The sequence below is a fragment of the Podarcis gaigeae genome (assembly GCF_964106915.1).
Source record: "Podarcis gaigeae genome assembly, chromosome: 17".
In the NCBI taxonomy this organism is placed as follows: Eukaryota; Metazoa; Chordata; class Lepidosauria; order Squamata; family Lacertidae; genus Podarcis; species Podarcis gaigeae.
Genome location: NC_139694.1, coordinates 36,995,426 through 37,013,267, shown reverse-complemented (window position 1 = coordinate 37,013,267; position 17,842 = coordinate 36,995,426). Strand labels below are relative to the sequence as shown.

The following is a 17,842-nucleotide window of genomic DNA, read 5'->3' as shown; positions in this document are numbered from 1 at the left end:
CATTCTGGATTAGTTGTAGTTTCCGGGTCACCTTCAAAGGTAGCCCCACAGAGAGCGCATTGCAGTAGTCCAAGCGAGAGATAACTAGAGCATGCACCACTCTGGTGAGATGTTGCTATAGGAGCCGTTGGAATTGGCAAACCAAGATAATCCTGGCGAACCCTTGGCCATTCATGCGCTAATGTTGCGAAGCAGGTGGATAAGATGAGGGAGGATGGTGGGAAACTTGAATCTGCCCAGGGCTGTGACAAAACCTCGTGGTGGCCCTGCCTGCTGTCATGGCTCACCTTTCCTTTCCACCAGAAGGATCACATCTCCTGTTCGCGTATGCTCCTGCAAGACACTCTCCACTTCTCCCGGGCTCAGGTCCCGCACGTCAGCCCCGTTCACCTTTGCAATGACATCCCCTTCCTCCAGCAAGGGGCATCGCTGTCGGTCCCAGATCTTCACCACCCGAGCCCCCGGCCTGCCCCCACTGAGAGACCCCACTCCAAACCACGGGCCAGAGGGGCTGCAGGGCAAGGGCACTGGGGTGAGGCGGCTGCAGGGTGGCCCCCGGTGGAGGTGCCGCTCGGCATGTTCCTCTTCGTCGCCCAGGCAGGCTTTGGTGCAACAGCGGACGCTGAGTCCACGGGTCCTGCGGGATGGGGGCGGGCCAGCTTCTTGGCCGCAGGCTGGACCCCTGGGGACAGTGGGGCTGGGGGGCACAGTCCCGTACGTTGGCGGAGGGCGTCGGGACAGGAGAGGCTCCCCATCAGAAAGGCAGGAGCAAGGTGATTGGCGATGGGTATATTGCAGGATGCAGTTCCCGTCCACCACTACTACGACATTCACTGAAAAGGTGGAAGGAAAATAAAAGAGAGGCAGCAAGACAGTACCTTTCAGAGCCAAGATTAGGGCTGAAACAAATTGTCCGCCATACAAAATCTCTTCCAGATTCTGCAGAAATCTAGTCAAATATTCATTTGCCAAACAAGTCACCCGATATTTGATATCTGCATTTGACGTCCTATGATATTTGACGCTGCTTGGTATTATTTGGAACTAGGTGACATGTAATGGTATTTAGTACTTCATTTAATAACTGGCATGCAACATTTTTAATTTTTTTTAGTAGTCAATAATATTTAACAGCTAATAAGCAATGGGATTTAGTATTTGATGGTTGGCAAGCAATAGTATTTAGTATCTGATTGTATCTGGTAAGTGACATGTAATGGTATTTAGTATTTAATAACATTTGATAGATGGCATGCTGTGGTGTTAAGTATTTGACAGCTGACAGCTTATGTGGTTTCGTATTTCTTTATACTGTATTATGGATGTATGTCATGAGCGGCTTTAATAATCTAGTGGAGCTGGTTTTAACGAAGTATATATGTGTAAATAAACAAAGAAATGCCTGCCAAAAGCACCAAGAGATGCCAGCAAATCTAAACAGTTCTAATTCAGAGGCACAATGTCACATTCCAAATGCACATGTAAAAATGGTGAAATTGGAAATTTCAGTGAATTTCAAATACCCATTTCAGCTCTAGGCAAGATGAGGCATTGCTATGGAATGCAAGGCCATAAACTCGTTATAAACTAGCCATTCATACATTTAGAAGGACTAATATTCTGGAATCGTCTGCTTGGAGCAGTTGCAGGAGCCAAGATACCCATTGACTGCAAAACAGAATTGGATACATTGGTAACAGGTATATCATGATTTCCTACTCCAATATCTCATTGGGGCCCTTTGGGTTCAGAGAAGTTCTCCCCTTGCCACAAAGACCTTGGACATTTTTAATCCTTTCTCAGGAGCATCAGACATGACCACAGTTGAAGATGAGGTGTTGTGATTTTCCCCTGGAGGTAGGCTTGAGAGCACTGGTTTGGGATTGCAACACATTGCCGTATTTGTGGCTACGAAGGAACTGTTCCGGGTAATCCTAAATAATGTGGAATGTACCGTATTTTTTGCTCTATAAGACTCACTTGTTCCCTTCTAAAAAGTAAGGGGAAATGTGTGTGCGTCTTATGGAGCGAATGCAGGCTGCGCAGCTATCCCAGAAGCCAGAACAGCAAGAGGGATTGCTGCTTTCACTGCGCAGCGATCCCTCTTGCTGTTCTGGCTTCTGAGATTCAGATTTTTTTTTTCTTGTTTTCCTCCTCCAAAAACTTGTGGTCTGGTGCGTCTTATAGAGCGAAAAATACGGTAGTTGTGCTGTGTTGTAATAAACAGATATGATTCTTCTACACAGGAGTGCCAGCTTGGCCCTGCCACCATGGGTCCCCGGGGCTGTGGGTGCCATGCAGTGTGCATGGCCTTGGGATGAAATTTGGGGGTGCCCGGTCCCTTCATGGGGAATTTTGTGGGTGCTTGGGCACTTTGGGGCCCCAGGGAGTTGGCACCTATGCTTCTACAGAATGGTTCCCAGACAGTTCTCTTTCATTAAAACAGACCGTCTTGACCAGGCATAGGTAAACTCAGCCCTCCAGATGTTTTAGGACTACAACTCCCATCATCCCTAGCAAACAGGACCAGTAATAAGAGATGATGGGAATTGTAGTCTCAAAACATCTGGAGGGCCGAGTTTGCCCATGCCTGGTCTTGACTCTACTGCCAGAAAAATATTTTTTAAGTCAAAAAGCATGGGTTTTATTCCACAAGACGAAACTTTCAATGTTTCAGGCTTCTCTCTCTTTTTGCCTGTGTTTCAGGAGAGAGGCTGCAATTCTGGCTGTTACATTTGGGGTGTACAAACTTTGCAAGGTTAGGAGAAACCGCCATAGCTCTGACAAGGAGGTCACGTTGTAGCATGTGCAATGGGCACATGTTCTTAAGAAAGCCCTACAGTGCTTCGTTTGGTGAAGCTGGGCAGGAACGGCGGTGCTACGTTTTGGAACATACAGCAAAGTTCAGCCCTGGCACAGCCCTGCACACAAGTCCACAAAATGTCTCCCTAGCCTGCCTGCCATATCTGATGTCCAAAGGCTTGGTGGACGTTTGAAGCACATTCTTTCCCTCAAAGAATTCTGGGAATAGCTTGTTAAAGGTCGCTGGGAACTGTGACTCCTGTGAGGTTAAACTAGAAGGCCCAGAATTACTGGAGAAAAAGAACCTGCCGTGGATGTGCTTTAAAGGTGTGTGCACAGTTTTTTTCTAAAGGCTTCAGGGAATTCTTGTTCGCCACAGGCAACCCGTTATTGACAAGAATGCTTCAACTGGAGGAGAGTAGGTTCTCCTGCTAGCATGACTTGATGGTGGCATTCACACAAACTCTAACTCAAGGATCAGCAACAGGAAACACAGGGGACAAATCTCCACCCCCTGCAATCCACTTTACTTCTGGTTCCCAGAGTAGGCTCTGATGTTCTCCCAAGCTGAGAGGCAGGTGAGGGATTCTAAGTCCTTCCTTTCAGCTTGGGCAGCAGAAGTAGCTTTGGCAGTGCTCTTCCTTAAATCACCTCAGCTCCTCATCATCACATGCAAACCAAGATACAAGGAAATGGTAAAGAGAAGGCCCTCAAGCAGAGGTCCTCACTCAGCCTTTGGGGGGACAGGGACCCAAAATCCAATAAATGGTTGTGGGCACCACAGACATACCCATTTCACAGAAGAAAAACTGGCAATGCTTTGACTCCCCCCCCCAAAAAAAACCCCGCAACCACACACCCCCTCAAAACAAATAAAACACGCAGAGGGGAAAAACAAGCGATAACCCCCCCAAAAACGAAAGAATCAAAAACAAAACAAAGCTCACTCCTCGATTTAAAATATATTAGGAGGAGCAAGTCCCAAGAAAGGATTTTGTTTCTCACACACAGGTCCTACTTTGCAGACCCGGGTTCAAAAGGAAGAGCTCTACCAAAGCCTGCAAGGTGGAGGGAATACAGTCCTTTGCCTCCATCTTGGTTTGAGTGGGAAAAGGCCCCATCTGCACTATCACATTCAAAGCAGTATCACATATTCAAAAACTCCAACATTTCTCCGATGAAAATAGGGACATCCCATTCCATTATGAAATTTTTACTATTTATACCCCACACATCTGACTGGGTTGCACCAGATACTCTGGGCAGCTTCCAACATATATAAAAATATAATAAAACATCAAACATTTAAAAAATCCTTCCCTATACAGGATTGCCTTCAGATGGTTCGGGGGCTGGGAAACTCCATAACCTCCAACATTTCTCCGATGAAAATAGGGACATCCTAAGGAAAAGTGAGATATTCTGGGATCAAATCGGAAACCAGGACGGCTTCTCTAAATCAGGGATGTCCCTGGAAAAAGAGGGACACTCGGAGGGTCTGGTATCATATCACTTCAAACAATCATGGCTTCCCACAAAGAACCCTGCGAGTTGTAGTTTGCTAAGAGTGTTGAGAAATTTTAGGCGATTCCTATTCCCCTCAGAGAGCAACAAATTCCAGAGTTTCCTACAAAGGAGGGATTGACTGTTACCCCACTCTGATAACTGTATCTCTGTGAGGGGAATAATGGTCTCCTAGCACCCTTAAGAAAGTGCAGTTTCCAGGTTACTTTGGAGGAAGCCATTACTGTTTAAAGTGCTATAATGTTGCTTTAAATGTGCAATGCAGATTTGGTCTTAGAGAGCCAATATTGCTGACCATTATGCACTTACTGGGCTGAAAAGGACCCCATTAAAATCAATTGCCAATTGCAACCCCCACTGTAGGGCGTCCTATTTATAACAACACCCAAAAACCCTCCACACTCACCTCCTGCAGCTGGGGTGGTCTCTGTTGCAGGAACACGAGCCTCACAAGTCACCTGGGGGCTTTGTCTTGTGCTGCAGCTTTTGGAAGGGGGACAACAACGAGAGGTGAGTATTTCTCAGGAAGGTAGACTCCTCCATTCCCTCGCTCCCCACTTCAGTTGATCAGCCCTCTCAGGCGGAGGACGAGTAGCGCATTGGACTGACCTGATGCCACAGGGCTCGATCCTCTCTGAACCCCAGTCGTGGACATGGGGGCCAGCACCCCCCATGACTGCCCCACAATCAGCGCAGCCAGGGATCTCACTTCGGGGACCCAAGCTCAGTCCCCCACATCCAATAGGGGAGCTTCGTAGGGTCCCCAGAGGTTGCCTCACTTTGTCCTGCGCAGAGACACAAATGTTGACATACAGCTCAGATTCCAGGATGGTTTGTGCATTGACTAAGTTTTTACTCAGACTAGACCCACTGAAATAAATGTGACTGAGGCGCCTTAACCCCAATAGGCCTGCTTAGCTGAAAACCACCCAGTGAGAGCCATAACATCAGAGGGCGGGGAACCGTTTTCAGCTGGAGGGCCACCTTCCCTTTGGTACAATCTCCGAGGCCGCACGTTGGTTGTGTAAAGGGCCAGAGGCAAAAATGGGCAGAGCAATGAGTATAAATTCCACCTTTGAAAGTTGCAAGCAATGGTCGTTCAACAAAAAGCACTCAAGGAGAATGTGAAGCAAGGTCACCAAGCAGTGTGGCTGGGGAAAGATGGTGTGGCGTGGAGTCCCCATGGCCCAGGGAGCACTGAAAGGCCCCATGAAAGAGAGGTTCTGGCTAGTCCAGCTTCAAATAGGTGCTTGTGGGAACACCTTCTCCTGACCGCAAAGCGCTTGATATTCCCGCCTTGAGTTCTGCTCTTGTTTGTGCAACCACAGAAAAGCAGGGGGAAGAGGGGGCTTCTCAAGCCCCTGACAGGCTGCCCTATAAAGCAGGTGGTCTGTGCCTAGCCTGGTGACACACTCTCCTGAACGAACCCCCTCTGTACCCAAAGGGAATATGAGGAGGTTCTTGCCCTGCCCTCTATCTTCAGAGAAGTGAAAGGTATAGCTTATTTGTTTGTTTGCAACATTTACAAGGTTATTACCAACAAAACTGGGATTGAGATAGCCGAAGAGCACAAAAAAGAAACCATATCAGACTGGTATTGTTACATTACCTTATATCACAAATATAAACAATTACAAACGAAACCTGAAATTACTCCGCTCAGTAAAATAAACCCAATTGTCAAGCGTTTCAGGAAAAATGAATCAAACCATGAAAAAGAAAATGTACATGGAAGGGCTTATTGAAAAGGGGAGAAGCTTTCTTATCCATGGGTGAGGGCCTTTAAAAAAGGCAGGGGAAGTTCTGTAGCCTATTTGCTTCCTCTTTGCTTTGCTGCCTGCTGGCCTTGTGGAGCAAGCAGCGGCCCTGTCCCTGGAGCAGTTTTTAAAATTGGTTGTGAAGCGCAGGAGCCACCCTTTTCCTGCTCTGCTTGTTTTGTTTTGCTCTCTGCCAGCCACATGAAGTGCTAGGTCAGCAACTACTTAAAAAACAACAACTGTGGGGTGTGTGTCAGGGGCAAGCATGGCAACTGCCTGTTGGCTCATTTTGCTGCCTGTCAGCCATGTGGCAGGAAGCTGCCTGATGGACATTTTTGAAAAGGTGGGGTTGCAGGAAGAAATGAAACCCATTGTTGCTACCTTTGTTTTGTTTGCTGCCACATGCAGCAGACACAGTGTTAGAAACTCAGATATATAAGGTAGGTGCCAAATGTTTCCTTAAACCAAGGTTACAGCTGCCAAAACAGAATGTCTAGTTGCCATTTTGGGGCAAGAAGGCTCTGAAGTCTTATTTTTCAAATGATGGTCTGACTGTGATTATCAGTTAAACATCTGGCTAGTTCTGATGACAATCTTGAGCTCGGTTAAGACAATCTTTTCTTAACAGTGACTGCTCCTACACAGGCTGCACAGAAAAAGTGTTTCCCCCCAGAAATTCATTCCAATTGTGCGGCTAAAATATAACGCATAGAATTTGACAGGATGGGGTATTAGTGTGTGAAAACAGTCCAGATCCAAGGATCTCCAGATGGTGGAGATGCCAGGTGCCCTCCTGGCACCCAGGAATATTCACTTGGTTCCAATGGCCGATAGTCCTGGCACCTGGCTAATTTTGAACACTGAGCAGGCAGCAACCAGAGAAGAGCATTCCTTGAATAGAAGGGTAAGGAGGAGATGTGGAAATCCTTTTTTGTTTATGTTACATGTCATGCAGCAGGAATTGTTCCAAAGCTGTTGGTGCAGGAAGGCCAGTGCAGAGGCAATATTATCTAATTTTTCTTATATTTCCCCAAGTTGTTTTGGGGGTGGGGCAAATTGCAGAGCCATTATCACTGTTACTGCTTCAGAGGTTTTGAGACCCCCTCATCTAACCTCCCCACAAAAAACCCAGAAAGTCTGTTCATGAAATAGTGGGTGTTGTCAAATCGCCCTGTAAACAAATCAGGATGAATACTCAATAAACAGGGTATTTGGAAGTGCCCTGTGAAAAGTGTGGCACAGCTGAGTACACACAATCTCACTTTCTCCCTCTCTACACATTAAAATCGAGGGACGCGGGTGGCATTGTGGGTTAATCCACAAAGCCTAGGACTTGCCGATCAGAAGGTTGGCGGTTCAAGTCCCTGTGACAGGGTGAACTCCCGTTGCTCAGTCCCTGCTCCTGCCAACCTAGCAGTTCGAAAGCACGTCAAAGTGCAAGTAGATAAATAGGTACTGCTCCGGCGGGAAGGTAAACGGCGTTTCCGTGCGCTGCTCTGGTTCGCCAGAAACGGCTTAGTCATGCTGGCCACATGACCCAGAAGCTGTACGCCAGCTCCCTCGGCCAATAAAGCGAGATGAGTGCCGCAACCCCAGAGTCGGTCACGACTGGACCTAATGGTCAGGGGTCCCTTTACCTTTACACATCTGAAATAACATCTGAAAGGGGCCAGAATTTATAAGGGGAACACTCTAGAAAGCAGTCCGATCCCAGGAGACCCAAGGAAAGGAAACACTCTGAGCAGTGGAAAACAGAGATTGGGTTTAGCACCTAACTAGTCATGACGCGGTGGCGCTGTGGGTTAAACCACAGAGCCTAGGACTTGCCGATCAGAAGGTCAGCGGTTCGAATCCCCATGACGAGGTGAGCGCCCGTTGCTCGGTCCCTGCTCCTGCCACCCTAGCAGTTCAAAAGTGCAAGTAGATAAATAGGTACCGCTCCGGCGGGAAGGTAAACGGCGTTTCCATGTGCTGCTCTGGTTCGCCAGAAATGGCTTAGTCCTGCTGGCCACATGACCCGGAAGCTGTACGCCGGCTCCCTCGGCCAATAAAGCGAGATGAGCGTGCAACCCCAGAGTCGGCCATGACTGGACCTAATGGTGAGGGGTCCCTTTACCTTTAGTCAGGTGGAAGGATGGAAACAGGGAGCGAATGCTCTGCTGAAAAATCACAGCTCCTCTCTTTCCCTTGTTCCAGGATCAGCAGTTAAAGAATCCTAGGATATGGAGTGGGAAATCCCAGCATCACTCCATGTCAGGATCTGCTCCTTACCTGAATAAAGGCCATGCTCCTGGAGTAAAGGTCACCCCCACCCCCCACTCTCCACCCAGAGCTGTCTGCCTAGTTAACCCCCTTGTTGGTTAGTGGGGTTGCAGCAGGTACTAAGCAGGTGGTTTCGTGGGGGTGGGGGGTTGCTGCCCACTGAACCCGCTGCCGGAAAGTGCCCTGTCACTTCCACTCAGCACCCAACGAGTCACCCGTCTCCTCGCTGGCCTGTCACATCCTTCTCTGCTCGTCCCCAGCACCCCTCCCGGCCCGGCTGTCAGGTCCTATCCATCTCTTGACATCATCCACTCACCTGCCCCCGCCTCCCTGCCCCCCCCCCCGGCTCTCATCCCTTCCCTCCCATCAGCAGCCACCCTCATCCAGCCCATCTCCATCCGTCACCCTCCCCGCAGGCAGCCACCTGGTTCTCCCCCCTCCCCCCCAACCCCCCAACCAACTTTAACCCACTGCACTACAGGCCGGCTACTTATCTCCTCCTCGTCCTCCCACTACCCCTTCCCTCCCCACCCCTGCAGAGTAGACCCGGGAATCCTATTAGAAGGGCTGATCCTCCATCCATCATCGCCATGCTGGGGGAAGAGAAGCGAGGAGGAGGAGGAGGAAGAGGAGGGGGCGCCCTTTCCTTACCTCTGTGGATGCCCCCGCCGCCAGCGCTGTTCTGGCTCGCAGCAGCCCCCGGCCTCGGCTCCCCTAACCTCCCAGGCGGGCCCTGCCAAGCAGCGGCAGCAGCAGCAGCAGCAGGCAGAGCCAAGGAGGTTGGGAGCAACCTTGGATGCTGATGCTGCCCGAAATAGCAGCCGTTAGCAAGAGGAGGGACCATGGGCCGTTGCCAAGGCAACGCGAATTGCTACCCTCCTCCTGCCCGGCAGAAAGTGATGCGGAGGGCGGGGGGGGCGGGGGAGAGAGAGACAGACAGAGACGCTGGCCAATGGCAGAGCGCAGCAGAGGATAATCCGCAAGGCTGTGGGACAGGAGCCCCCACCCCGCACCCTGCGCGCATCCCTCCCCGTCGCTGCAGCGCGTCTTCTAGCCTCTAGGGGGCGCCTCGTGAGCAGCGGCCTCGGGTTGCAAAACGCTTTCTTGGGTACGAGCACGAATTAATTTCCTGCTTCCCAGACCCGCGTTGCGTGCGTTGCTTTGTGATGCTTGGTGGAAGTAAAGGAGAGGAAGGATCAGACCAATATTTATGTATGCAGCTACGGCGGCAAGGTTATTATTATTAGTTTTCCAAAAATATTTTCATTGATTTTCACAAAATTATAAACAAACAAACAAAAATCATAACCTTATGAAAATTACACTTATTAACATTGTTAAGTGACTTCCTCGATTCCCCTTGGTTGAATTTCAATGCGTATCCTTTTATTTTATTTTTTTATATAATAAATTTTCCGCATAAAAAATACATAACACATCACATTTCATCTTTAACAGATTTTTCACATTTGGACTTCCTTCAACCTCTCTGATAATCATCCAAATTAAATTTTTAAAATACACATTTCTTTAATTCACTATTGCCTTTTAGTATACTCTTTGATGCCTGTTTTTCTTTTTTGCAATATTTCTTCAACTTTTACAGAGCTTCTTTGAATGCCACTAACGTTACAATGCGTATCCTTTTAATGGTTTTCCAAATCAGAGTTCTTATAAACTTAATCATTTAACATCCTTACATCTTTTCAATTCTAAATTAAACATATCAATTCATCACTTAACTTATATAAAATCCTAAGCCAATCAAATACCTGCAAGCTATTTCCAATTAGTTTAACTTAACAACTTTAACTAAATAATCATTAAATTTTGTCCATTCTTCCTGATACTCCTCCTCCTTCTGGTCATGGACTCTTCCAGTTAGGTCGGCTAGCTCCGCAAAATCCATCATCTTCATCTGCCATTCTTCCACAGTTGGTAATTCTTGCGTTTTCCACTTTTTAGCTAGTAAAATTCAAGCAGCAGTTGTGGCATAGAGTAATGTAGGTATGTTTTATGTTATGAAAATTAGGTAGTGTGTTGTGTACATGTATTGTGTAAATGTATATGTATGTGTTTTATATGTTAATAAAATAAAATATATTTTTTTTAAAGGAAGTATATATCACTATTTTGCAGGAGGCCTTCAAGTGACCAGATCTTTAGGTTTGTGCAGTTAATGGGGATTAAAGAACTCTGCCATATTAGCATGAAAAATCCACTGTTTTAAAAATGGACTTTTTGCAATGTGAAAAAGTGAAGGGGGAAATGGACTGAAAAGTGTGGAAAGCACAAATAATGGGAAACAAACAAATCAGAATGAATGACCTTTTTTCTTCTTCACTGAAAGTTATTTTTATTAACACATGAAGAACCAACAAAGAAAAAGCAGTATACAAAAGTTAACATCAAATACCAAACATTTTGTCAACATAAAAACTAAAACAGGCTTCAACCTCGGCCTTCCAGATGTTTTTGGCCTACAACTCCCATGATCCCTAGCTAGCAGGACCAGTGGTCAGGGAAGATGGGAATTGTAGTCTCAAAACATCTGGAGGGCCGAGGTTGAGGAAGCCTGAACAAAAAGAAAGAAAATTAATAAAAAGGAATAAAAGAAAAGAGAAAGAAAAGACTTGCCTGTCTATCAGCTTTATAAATATATGCAAACCCCTTGCTCCATAATAGCATCAAACTCTCCTACTTTCCATAAACCAACCTTTTTTCAGACTTTAAACCCAGATATTACAAGCTCATTTTCCTTTTTACTTAAGAAGTTCACAAGGGGCTTCCAATCATTAATAAATGTCAACAATGATTTTTCTCTAATTAAACATGTCAGCTTTCCCACCACAGCCAAATCCATTAATTCCAGTAACCATTCTTCCCTAGTAGATAATAATAAGAATTTCCATGTTTATGCATAAAAGAGTCTCGCCACTGTGATCATATATTGCAGTAATCTTTTATACTTTTTTTCTAGTTGTATAACTATTTGTCCCAGCAGGACTAATTAATCCCAGCAGGAGTTCTGCTTTCAGTTGAACATTAACCTTCAAATTTTTCTGTATCAATGTGTGCATTTGGATCACATTTTTAAAGCTTTTTTTAAAAAAAGAAATTCTTTATTAATTTTCACATAGACAAATATATATGAATTACATAACATACATAACATACAAAACAGAAAACACTACAAATGGCTAGAAACAATAAAATATGAAAACATAAAGAAATAAACATAAACAAATACAATATATTACACTTACATGACAAATTAAAATATATAACTTCCAATAATTCTCATTATACTACTTAGATTATCTGTATTCCTTGCACAGATTCATATTGCAGTGGTACCTCGGGTTACAAATGCTTCAGGTTACAGACTCCACTAACCCAGAAATAGTACCTCGGGTTAAGAACTTTGCTTCAGGATGAGAACAGAAATCATGCGGCAGCAGCGGGAGGCCCCGTTAGCTAAAGTGGTGCTTCAGGTTAAGAACAGTTTCAGGTTAAGAATGGACCTCCAGAACGAATTAAGTTCTTGGCCCGAGGTACCATTGTGTGTGTGTGTGTGTGTGTGTGTGTATATATTCCATATATATGCTTTCGTAGATTTTCACGGGTACAGGAATGCAGGTTTTGGTGTCCTCGGGTGTCTTCCCGTGTAAAAGTTGGGGTGTCTAGGCGACGTTTCGACGAGGTCTCACTCGTCATCTTCAGGCTGGTGCTTTCGGCTTCTTGTTACTGGAACAGAGCGGGATCTCAATGTTTGAGTTCCTATAAATACTGTAGAGGGGGTGTGGTGTCTAGCCTCCAATGTTCTGGGCAGAGAGGAAGTTCCCAGGCTAGTGTGCCTTTTCTTCTTTTGTTCCTTAATTACTTGAGAGATACCTTGAGTGATTTCTTGAGTGATATCCTGAGTACCACTTAGGTGGGTCATTAGGTGTGGATTAGTTGCTAAAGTCTTTGTGTCTTGACCTCTTGAACTTTGTGAAGAGTTTTCCTGAGAAGATGGCTGTATTGCACTTAGTTGTGCTTTGGCTTGGCTTCGTGTATAGGGGCGAGCTGTGGTTTTGTGGCTTGTGTCAGCCAGATCTGTGTAGGGATTGCAGGGGGGTGCAGCATCCGGAGGTGCCACCATGGATTGGCTACTGGATGGTGTCAGTAATTCATCTGTGGAGAGGGTCTGGGTTTGGGTCTGGTGTGGTTGATTGGTGTTGGCGTTCTGTGTGCCTCTGGATCTGGTGTCAGTTTTTGTGGGGAGGGCTAATTTCCAGATGTCTGGCAAGCGGGATGTGTCGTCACGCTTGTTCATGTTGTGAAACACCCTCACAACATGAACAAGCGTGACGACACATCCCGCTTGCCAGACATCTGGAAATTAGCCCTCCCCACAAAAACTGACACCAGATCCAGAGGCACACAGAACGCCAACACCAATCAACCACACCAGACCCAAACCCAGACCCTCTCCACAGATGAATTACTGACACCATCCAGTAGCCAATCCATGGTGGCACCTCCGGATGCTGCACCCCCCTGCAATCCCTACACAGATCTGGCTGACACAAGCCACAAAACCACAGCTCGCCCCTATACACGAAGCCAAGCCAAAGCACAACTAAGTGCAATACAGCCATCTTCTCAGGAAAACTCTTCACAAAGTTCAAGAGGTCAAGACACAAAGACTTTAGCAACTAATCCACACCTAATGACCCACCTAAGTGGTACTCAGGATATCACTCAAGAAATCACTCAAGGTATCTCTCAAGTAATTAAGGAACAAAAGAAGAAAAGGCACACTAGCCTGGGAACTTCCTCTCTGCCCAGAACATTGGAGGCTAGACACCACACCCCCTCTACAGTATTTATAGGAACTCAAACATTGAGATCCCGCTCTGTTCCAGTAACAAGAAGCCGAAAGCACCAGCCTGAAGATGACGAGTGAGACCTCGTCGAAACGTCGCCTAGACACCCCAACTTTTACACGGGAAGACACCCGAGGACACCAAAACCTGCATTCCATATATATGTATATATAATCCAATATTATATTTTATGTAATTCTTGCTTACCAGTATCGCTCTATTTCTGCAAGTATCTTACTGTTCATACAGTACGATTTTAAATATTCTTCAAATATTTTCCATTCCCTATAAATCTTCTGGTTTGACACTCCTCTAATTTTTCCAGTCAGTTTTGCTAAAAAAGCTTTTTTTTTAAACAGGTCCACCAAGCATGATAAAATGTCCCTTCATTAGGCAAATTTAGACATCTGCTTCGTGGCAGATGTTGGATGTCAGTGGTGAGAGGGCCCCCCCCCCATTCCTTCTAAGATCCCTCACAACCAACCAGAGGAGGAGTGAAGAGATTGGGGGAATTGGATAAACCCCAAAACATGATATGGCAAATGCACATGTAACCAATTTAGAAAGCCTTTTTGCATTAGTTGGAAAGCAGATTTTAGCTCCCGGGGAAACAGCACATCACCTGGTCATTAGAAACTTTGTGTGGTTCCTACCCCAAAAATGAATTTTGAGATGGTGTGCCCCTTTGAGTGTTACTAAGTGAGCTCTGTGCAGAAAGGCCTTTGCTCCATCAGAATGCCATGCTCTCCTTTGCCCAGCAAGAGGCAGCAAAGCTCCGCATCCTGATCTGAGATTGCGGCCACTGACTGGAAGCGAAGGCTCAGAAAAAGCTCAATATGGAGGCCAAGTGGCCGAAATATTGGGAAATCTTGGAACAAGAGGGAGATAAATTGAAATTGCAGAGCTTTGAAAAACTAAAAGACAAAGTGCGAGATTGGCTTCACTATTATCAGATATTGGAGGCATACAAATTGGACAAGAAAATTGGCTTCCAGGTGGAAAAATCAAAATTGGAAACAGAACTGTTAGATCCCAAAACTAAGATTCTGTCAAGAATGTATAACTTGCTGTTGAAATGGAACACTCAGGACGAAATGGTGAAATCTGCTATGATAAAATGGGCACAAGATGTGGGACACAACATTATGCTGGCTGACTGGGAACAGTTATGGACCACAGGTATGAAGTTTACGGCATGTAATGCCCTAAGAGAGAATATTATGAAAATGATATACAGGTGGTACATAACACCAGTCAAGCTCACAAAAATATATCATTTGCCCGATAATAAATGCTGGAAATATAAAGAGACTGAAGGTACATTCTTTCACCTTTGGTGGACGTGCCCAAGGATTAAGGCTTTCTGGGAGATGATTTATAATGAAATGAAAAAGGTATTTAAATATACCTTCCTGAAGAAACCAGAGGCCTTTCTCCTGGGCATGGTCGGCCAATTGGTGTTAAAGAAGGATAGAACATTTTTAAGTATGCCACAACAGCAGCAAGAATACTCATCGCAAAGTATTGGAAGACACAAGACCTACCCACCCGGGAAGAATGGCAGAATCCGAGACCTGGGAGAAGAGTCGGTAGAAGAAGATTGGAAGAAATTTAAAGACTATTTACAGAAATATTGTAAAATTAAGGAATGTTAGAAGGATGTTGGAATGAAGTTATGTGGTTTTAGCAGTAATGTTATAAAGGGGTATTTAAAGATGGATTGTTAATAGGTGAGAATGTAAAGTTATAATATAGTAAGATAAATTATTAAGATAAAAGCAAAAATGGAAAGGATTTGCTGAAATAACTAATTGAACTAGAATACAAAAAAGGGAGGTGCGAGGAGGTCAGGGAAACAAGCAAATGAAAGTCAGGATATGGAAAGGTTGATTTGTTTTGATTTTTTTGTGTTTTGTATTTTTTCCTTCTTTTTCTTTTCTTTTTTTTATTCTTGTAACTTTTTTGAAATTTTAATAAATATCATTTTTTTAAAAAAAAGAGATTGCAGCCACTGACAAGGAAGAGAAGTATAGTACAGTGGTACCTCGGGTTACATACGTTTCAGGTTACAGACTCCGCTAACCCAGAAATAATACCTTGGGTTAAGAACTTTGCCTCAGGATGAGAACAGAAATCATGCTCTGGCGGTGCGGCAGCAGCAGGAGGTCCCATTAGCTAAAGTGGTGCTTTAGGTTAAGAACAGTTTCAGGTTAAGAACGGACCTCCAGAACGAATTAAGTACTTAATCCGAGGTACCACTATAATTGTTTTGAATATAATAAACCCAACTGTGACTGTTTTACGGACGATATTAATAAGAGCGTTAAGGTGACCATATCACTCACAATGTACTTATTTTTCTCAAGCTTCCCATAGGAATAACTCCAATTGGTAGCGTAGTCAAGAGTCCATTGGAAAAGAGAGGTGAAGCCTCTATTCTAGGGAATGGCACAGAAAAGCTCTCTCTTGCTCACTGTGCCTTGGGAGGAGTTGCATCCTCCTTTGTATCCCCCAAAGGCTCTCAAAGCGGCTTACCAAAGATTCTTGCAACAAAATTAAATTTAAGTGTTGTGTACATGGGCGTAAAGGTAAAGGGACCCCTGACCATTAGGTCCAGTCGTGGCCGACTCTGGGGTTGCAGCGCTCATCTCGCTCTATTGGCCGAGGGAGCCGGCGAACCAAAGCAGCGCATGGAAACGCCGTTTACCTTACCACTGGAGTGGTACCTATTTATCTACTTGCACTTTGATGTGCTTTTGAACTGCTAGTTTGGCAGGAGCAGGGACCGAGCGACGGGAGCTCACCCCGTCGTGGGGATTCGAACCGCCGACTTTCTGATTGGCAAGCCCTAGGCTCTGTGCTTTAACCCACAGCGCCACCCGCATCCCTGTACATGGGCGTAGCCAGGATTTATTGGAGGGGCAAGCTTTATGTTTGGGGGGGGGCAGAACCGAGTTATCTGTGACACAATTGGTCAGTTAGTTAAGTATTTTTGTTTATTTATTTGATTTGGAGGGGGTGCAGCTGCCGCCCCTGGCTACACCCATTTGCTATGGGGCCTCCCTGACCATTGAACTTGCAGATTCAAAGGCATCCTGTTGGGCGGAATCTGCAAGTTCAAGGGCCAGGGACGCCCCATAGCAACAGGGGAGAGAACATGTTGCACAGGCATAATTTCTTGCACCAGCAGGTTGACTTGACTGGACACAGCTTTTAAGTATGGTCTCAGTAACAGAGATGTCCCTACATTGACAAGGGTGTTTCCCTGGGACTCCTGGCCCTCATCTTTGCTCTTCTTTGGTGTTGCCCTTTGGTGTTGACCGCTGCTTTCTAGGAAGCACAGCCTCATGAGGTCCTCTGAGGCACAGGAATGGGGCTGGCAGACCCTCCAAGTGTCCTTATTTTCGAAAGACGTCCCTGATTTAGAGAAGCCGTCCCAGATTCTGATTTGATGCTGGAATGTCCCACTTTTCCTTTTGTTGTTGTTTAGTCGTTTAGTCGTGTCCGCCTCTTCGTGACCCCATGGACCAGAGCACGCCAGGCACTCCTGTCTTCCACTGCCTCCCACAGTTTGGTCAAACTCATGCTGGTAGCTTCGAGAACACTGTCCAACCATCTCGTCCTCTGTCGTCCCCTTCTCCTTGTGCCCTCAGTCTTTCCCAACATCAGTGTCTTTTCCAGGGAGTCTTCTCTTCTCATGAGGTGGCCAAAGTATTGGAGCCACAGCTTCAGGATCTGTCCTTCCAGTGAACACTCTGGGCTGATTTTCTTCAGAATGGAGAAGTTTGATCTTCTTGCAGTCCATGGGACTCTCAAGAGTCTCCTCCAGCACCATAATTCAAAAGCATCAATTCTTCGGCGATCAGCCTTCTTTATGGTCCAGCTGTCACTTCCATACATCACTATTGAGAAAACCATGACTTAACTATACTGGGAAAACCATGGCTTAACTCTGATTAATGCATGAGGAGTTAAGACCATAGAGTAAGTTGTCCTGCCAGACTTAGCTAGGTTACACCCCCTCATCTCGGAAGGAAGCATTGCCAAACTATTTGTTCTCTTTCTTTTCCACTATGTGAACCCTACCAGTAAGGGTATCTAAACTGGGTATTCCAAGCTTCAACTGTGTAGCTTAAGCAAGCCTTGTGTTTCTATACAATTGTTTTAGAAATATTTACCATTTTGAAGCTAAGTCATGCTGCCTGCCTTTTGTTGCTGCTGTATGGAAAAGCACTTGAATCTGAGCTTTGATTTGTTTGTAAGTAAACAATTTTTAACTTACCAAACTCGTGGTCTCTTTCTATGCTAAGGGAAGTGGGGAATTTTGGAAGCAACTTAGAAGAGGCTATTTTAAATTGATGCTTTTGAATTTCAGCTCCTTGTTCAAGCTGCCCATAGGGCAGAATCATAGAGTTGAAGAGAGCCTAAGGATCATCTATCAGCCTTTCTCAACCTGTGGGTCCCCAGATGTTGTTGAACTAGAACTCCCATCACCCCTAGCTAGCAAGGCAAGAGCTCAGGGATGATGGGAGTTGTAGTCCAACAACATCTGGGGACCCACAGGTTGAGAACTGCATTAGTCCAACCCTCTGCGATGTAGGAATATGCAGCTATCCCTTATAGGGA

At 45.6% G+C, this 17,842-nt stretch overlaps 1 protein-coding gene and 1 long non-coding RNA gene across 6 annotated transcripts in view; one reads left to right on the top strand and one right to left on the bottom strand.

Moving 5' to 3' along the window:
- MAGIX (MAGI family member, X-linked) overlaps window positions 1–9,223 on the bottom strand; it is a 35,173-nt gene extending 25,950 nt beyond the window's left edge. For 2 of the 4 annotated variants that reach the window (XM_083718958.1, XM_083718960.1), the window contains exons 1-4: window positions 8,997–9,223; window positions 4,936–5,111; window positions 4,733–4,809; window positions 288–833 (exon numbers count right to left, since the gene is read on the bottom strand). In XM_083718958.1, coding sequence (XP_083575084.1) covers window positions 288–833; window positions 4,733–4,809; window positions 4,936–5,000 — 688 coding nt within the window. In that variant the 5' untranslated portion in view covers window positions 5,001–5,111; window positions 8,997–9,223. Of the gene's footprint in view, window positions 1–287; window positions 834–4,732; window positions 4,810–4,935; window positions 5,112–8,199; window positions 8,315–8,996 lie in introns of those variants that run through there. The other 2 variants (XM_083718959.1, XM_083718961.1) reach the window with 2 other exon arrangements.
- LOC310835343 overlaps window positions 1–17,842 on the top strand; it is a 233,228-nt gene that overhangs the window by 189,825 nt on the left and 25,561 nt on the right. The gene's annotated exons all lie outside the window — the stretch shown is intronic.